Here is a 6,184-nt window from a genome sequence, read left to right on the forward strand (position 1 = left end):
CTGACAATAACCAGTGCCAGACGCTTTAAGAGAATGAACACAGCAGGGCAATTATCAAATGATCCCTTTGCTATCATCCACTCCCAGCTGCTAGCAGTCAAAGCATGAGGTTGTATTCCTGACCATCTTGGCTAATAGCCATTAATGGACCAATCCTCCATGAACTTATCTAATTCTTTTTTCAACCCAGTTATACTTTTGGCCTTCATAACATCCCTTTGCAAAGTGTTCCACAGTTGACTGTGAAGTACTTCCTTATGTTTGTTTTAAACCTGCTAATTATTAATTTCATTGAGTAACTTCTGGTTCTTGTGTTAAGGGGTAAATAACTCTTCCCTATTCACTTTCTCCACCCCATTCATGATTTTATAGACCTCTCTCATATCCCCACTTAGTCATCTCATTTCTAAAATGAACACTCCCAGTCTTTTTAATCTGCCTTTTATGGAAGCTGTTCCATGATCCTAATTATTTTTGTTTCCCTTGTTTGTACCTCTTGCATTTTAATATATCTCTTTTTTTCAGATGGAGAGGCCAAAACTGCACTCAGTATTCAACCTATGGGCATATCATGTAGTAGCATTATGATATTTTCAGTCTTATTATGTACCCCTGTCCTAATAGTTGATAACATTCTGTACATTAATGAAAACATTAAGCAGATATTTTCAGAGAACTATCGACAATGACTCCAAGATCTTTTTGAGTGGTAGCAGCTAATTTAGATCCTATCATTTGGTATGTATAGTTGGGATTATGTTTTCCCATGTATATCACTTTGCACTTCTTAACATTAAATTTCTTCTTAAAAAAATTTCATTTTTTTGCCCAGTCACCCACTTTTGTGTGATCCCTCTGTAACTCTTCACAGTCAGCTTTGAATTTATCTTAAGTAATTTATTATTGCCTGAAAACTTCCCAGATAAATTATGAATATGTTGAACAGCGCAGATCCCAGCACAGGTCTTTGGGGGACTCCACTATTTACCCCTCTCCACTGTGAAAACTGACCAATTGTTCCTATCCTTTGTTTCCTAACTTTTAACTAGTTACAGATCCATGAGAGGACCTTTCCTCTTATCCCAGGACTGGTTACTTTGATTAAGGTCCTTTGGTATGGGACCATGTCAAAGGCTTTCTGAAAGTTCAGATACACTATATCAACTTGCAAGGATCATTCTTGTCCACATGCTTGTTGACACCTTCAAATAATTCTAACAGATTGATGAGGCATGATTTCCCTTTACAAAAGCCATCTTGACTCTACCCTATCATGATCATCTCTGTATCTGGTAATTCTGTTCTCTAGTATAGCTTCAATCAATTTCCCTGGTACTGAAGTTAGGCTTACCAACCTGTACATAGCAGTGGGGGAGATTTAGGCTGAATATTAGGAAGCTTTTTCACTAGAGGGTGGTGAAGCACTGGAATGGGTTACCTAGGGAGGTGGTGGAATCTCCTTCCTTAGATGTTTTTAAGGTCAGGCTTGACAAAGCCCTGGCTGGGATGCTTTAGTTGGGGATTGGTCTTGCTTTGAGCAGGAGGTTGTACTAGATGACCTCCTGAGGTCCCTTCCAACTCTGATATTCTATGATTCTCTGTAATTGCCATCACCTTTGGAGCCTTTTTTAAAAATTGGCATTACATTAACTATCCTCCAGTCATCTGGTACAGAGTCTGATTTAAGTGATAGGTAATATACCACAATTCATAGTTCTTCAATTTAATATCTGAGTTCATTCAGAACCTTTAGATGAATATCATCCAGTCCTGGAGAATTGTTACTGTTTAATTTATCTATTTGTTCCAAAACTTCCTCTACTGACACCTCAATCTGGGACAGTTCCTTTGATATGTTACCTAAAAAGAATGGCTCAGGTGCAAATATTTCATTTAGCTTCTCTGCCACAGCCTTAACTTGAATGGATCCGTGATTCCACCACATATCTCTATAAGTTTTTGTACAGCACTGCCATAAATCTGTTGGTGGTAGAGTGCCCCCTGTAGGAGCTATGTGGGGAGTGCAGACATGAGTTAAATTGCCCCCACCCCAACAGGTGCTGCAAGGTGTGTCTTTCTAGCTGACCACAGCTCATCTCTTCGACCAAGGCCTCTTGGTTGTTTCATCCCCTCTCAGGGTCTCAGGTGACTCAACAAAACGGCCCTCAGATAGCAAATGAGGTTAAACAAAAGAAAGGAAAAGAAAAATCTGTCAACAGTTCCCTCCAGAACATGGGCTGTTGTTACTTCAGAGGGCCCTGGGAGAATTACTGTCCACTTCAGAGTTCCCTGGTCTCCACTGCAAGTCTCAGTCCCCCCCTCTCCCTTTTAGCTCAGGTGATCTGCACCCTCTTTCTGCAGGCTGTCACCTCTCCTGGGGCTGGAGAAATTCAACAGTCTGTTTCCTTCCCAGGGTGTTACCCTATCTGAGTGGAGTTCCCTCCCTTTAACAACTCCTCCTGTCTTGGAATGATTTACAGGTGAGGAGGGCAGTGCCACTCCAGCCCAAAGCAGCTCCTTAACCCCTTCCATACCACTGTAGGGTTTATATACTCCATCACAAGCTCCTAGCACAGTGGAGATATGATCCTTATTGGGGCTTCTGGGCTGTACTCTAAACTATGTATTAAATAATTCTATTTTGATGAAAATAAACAGAGGTTGCTTTTAAAAGCTGAGATAAACCGTACACGTTTATTTGATAAACATATATACAGTGTAAAGAGAACAAATTCATCTTCATCAATGTATAACACCTAAGATTATGCCAGAATGATAGTTCTTCATTTTAAGTCGCTACTTTCTGATGCAGTGCTAAATATTAGCCACTAAATTTCCAATAATTAGGGATGAGAGAGAGGGAGGAGAAACTGTTGTGCCATTTAGAGAAAATGGCACTGGTAATCAACATTATTTTTCAATTAATGTAAAAAAAGATTCAAATTTAGATTAATACAACCCATTATGTGTTTTACAGGAAATATTGATGAAGCAGAACGAGAATGGAAAGCAGGATTCCATCGCTGGAACAATTACATGATGGACTGGAAAAATCAATTTAATGATTACACTAGCAAGAAGGAAAGCTGTGCAGGTCTCTAATTAATAGGTTTACCCTTTTGAGAATGTCCATATTACCATTGATCAAGGCAAACATACAAGGAACTATCTAACATGTTTAGCAATAAAGCATATTTTGTAAATTAAATAAAATGTCATGAATATAATATTGATTCCCCAGATCTTTTAGTTTATATTCTCTCTTGTATCTCAATAAACAATATAAGGCACTCATACCCTTCAGCGTATGTCAAATAGGACTATAGAGATTAAAGTATGAAGATTAATGATGTACATGTTATCATAAACACTAGCGGCTTAAAGTCTCACTTCAAGGAAACATTGTAATCTATTACAGAAAGTGTAATTTTTTAAATAGAAATATCAGTATTTTATAATATTGTCTGGAAAGCACAGCTGATGTAGATCTTTAGCAGCATTATGCTAAAGCATTATGTCACAGCATTATGAACCTTGCTTCAGTTGTAATTTAGTTGACATAAACAAACGATAACTTTTCTGGACACAACAAATGTTAACTGCTTGTTAAAGCAAAGGGGTTTTTAAGAGAGTTATTAAACCTTGAATAATTGCTTCTTTAAGGCCCAGTCCCTGGGTATCACCACACAGTTCATGTATTCTCACACATTAATATTCCCTACTAGGAGCCAAGGATAAAAAGAATCCTTCCCCTATGTTATAGAACCACTGTGCAGCCAGTCTGTGTAGCACCTCTGCTTATCAGGCAGCAATGGCTCAAAGTAATGGATCCACAGCCAGTGCCAGCCTTTCCCTGCTCATCTCTCCCTCTTTACCCTGTGCACCTAGCTGGATAGGTGATGCAAATGCCCACTGAGCACCCCAACCCTTGAATAATTCTGTCCTTCTTCACCCAATGGAACCAGCCCAGATTCACTGTAGCGAGGAGCTCTCTGCACATTGAAGGATGGATTCAGATTTACTCCTAAGTGACTAGATTTGACACAGTGTCAGTCGAATCAGTTTCCCAAAGACCAGAAATATAACCTCAGTTTTCCTGATTAGGTAGAAAAATTACAATCTGTAGATCATGGGCCCTATCCTGTAGTGTGTAGTCATTATTCAGGCAAGTCCCTCAGTGAAGTTATTGGGAGCTGAAGGAGAACACTATTTTGCAGAAGTGGGCCCTTAGGTTTGTAGGACTGAGCCCCAGATTTGGTTAATATAAATCCCCCCTAATGTTTTCCACAAACTCCAAAGGAATCTTTTTTGTGGCTTCAAAACAAAAATGTAGATAACTATTTCCCCATTAATCTGTACTTCTTGGTTCTGGCTTGAATGTGAAGCAAAATACAGTAAGATGCTATCCTTGGTCCAATCTAGAAGGAAGTATTATCAGAATTTTCCTGAGACAGCAGGCTTTGGTGAAATTTATAGTCCATTTTGGCAGACTAAAGAGATCTGGATAACACTGAGATGATGGAGAAGCAGATGAAAATAAAGATGTAAACGCCAAGAGAAAGGTCTGACAGCTTCCTTTGCAACAAGCACTTTATCTGATAAAATATGTTCACCCTTTTGAAAAGGGAATATAAATTTCTTATACAAATTCTTGGAAGTCAGTACCAGAACTTTTATCACAATTTCTTGGAAGACCAGTTTCCTGGATTACAACCTGCACAATCAAAAGGCCATCAGTTTTTTGGCCAGGCAATTACCATACATAGAGTAAGGAATGCAAATGTTTAACTAGGACCTGGCCTATGCTAAAAAGTTAGCTCAACTCAGCTATTGCACTCCAGGTTTTAAAATATCCACTCCCTTGAGCGGTGTAATTAATCCGAGCTAATCGCTGATGTAGACAGTGCTAGGTCTACTGAAGAATTCTTCCGTCAACCTAACTATCACATCTCGGGAAGGTGACTTACCTACACCAATGGGAGAACCCCTCGCATTAGTGTAAGAATATAAGAATGGTCAGACCAATGGTCCATCTAGCCCAGTATCCTGTCTTCCCACAGTGACTGGTGCCAGATTCTTCAGAAGGAGTGAGCAAAAGAGGACAGTTTATCAAGTGAGCCATTGCCTGTCATCCAGTCCCAGCTTCTAGCAGCCAGAAGTTGGGGTTGCCTTCCTGACCATTTTAACTAATAGAGGAGGTAGTGTCTACATTGAAAAGCTACAGAGGTGCAGCTGTAGACAAGCCCTAGATTTTGCAAAAACCCTGTGTATAGTGTATCATGTTTATAGTATATACACATTTATGGCACTATATAAATTACTATTGTTACTGATGATAATATTATAACATGCAGGATTGTGGTGATGTACAGAGTATTGAATGTTTAGCACCTGCTATCTGCCTATCCCCTGCTATTCAGACCATTGGAAAAATTTACCAAAAGGTTATGAGTCTCTGCATCACCCAGCTGGTTCTTTTGGTTCAGAAGGCAGTCCTTTTTTATTGACTTAATTGGTATGATTTTCAAAAGGGCTCAGTGTGGGCTTAACGCTGTCAAAAGTGTCAATAGTGAATCTCAAAGGAAGCAAAGTAAGGTCAACCCTAAGTACTTCTGAAAAATCAAACCCAAATTCTTGGTGTCATCATTTCAAACCTTTTCAGTTTGTTTCTGAAAATGAGACGAGCAACAACACTTTTTTTAAAAAAAAAATTCAGGGCTAACAAGCATAATTTTTTTTTAAATTAAGCATTTAAAAGATATGTAGTATTTTTCATCTGTTTGTACAGCGTGGGGCTGGATGAGTGTATCTGAAGAATAAAACTCTTTTTACAATTTGTAGCTGGACATTGTAACATGAAACCCTAACAGAGGTTGGAGAAAGGGAGGGGAAGAAAAACTGAATAAAATGAAACTTAAACCCATTCATTTGTTGGCTTGCTAACTTTGTTGGTGTGAATATATTGTATACTTTCATTTTTCTTGCCCTGGGAAAGGATTTTGTAAAATACCATTACTACATCGTTCCTATGCTGTGCTGATTTCATTTAGTCATATGTCTCTATCCTACACTTATGCAAATACAATAAAAGCTGTCATAAGTGACTAATGAAGGGAACAGCAAAAAATCAGTCACCCACTGTAGGTGGTTTTATAGCTAAATGTTGAACAAAATTGTACTAGAA

The 6,184-nt window shown here is 38.7% G+C and overlaps 1 protein-coding gene across 2 annotated transcripts in view; it reads left to right on the forward strand.

Moving 5' to 3' along the window:
* BCHE (butyrylcholinesterase) overlaps positions 1–5,923 on the forward strand; it is a 51,963-nt gene extending 46,040 nt beyond the window's left edge. The window contains exon 4 of one of the 2 annotated variants that reach the window (XM_048864862.2): positions 2,978–5,923. In XM_048864862.2, coding sequence (XP_048720819.1) covers positions 2,978–3,102 — 125 coding nt within the window. In that variant the 3' untranslated portion in view covers positions 3,103–5,923. The remainder of the gene's footprint in view (positions 1–2,977) is intronic. The other variant, XM_048864863.1, reaches the window with a different exon arrangement.
* The last annotated feature ends 261 nt before the right edge of the window (positions 5,924–6,184 follow it).

Source organism: Caretta caretta, chromosome 9, assembly GCF_965140235.1.
Source record: "Caretta caretta isolate rCarCar2 chromosome 9, rCarCar1.hap1, whole genome shotgun sequence".
NCBI classification, from domain to species: domain Eukaryota; kingdom Metazoa; phylum Chordata; order Testudines; family Cheloniidae; genus Caretta; species Caretta caretta.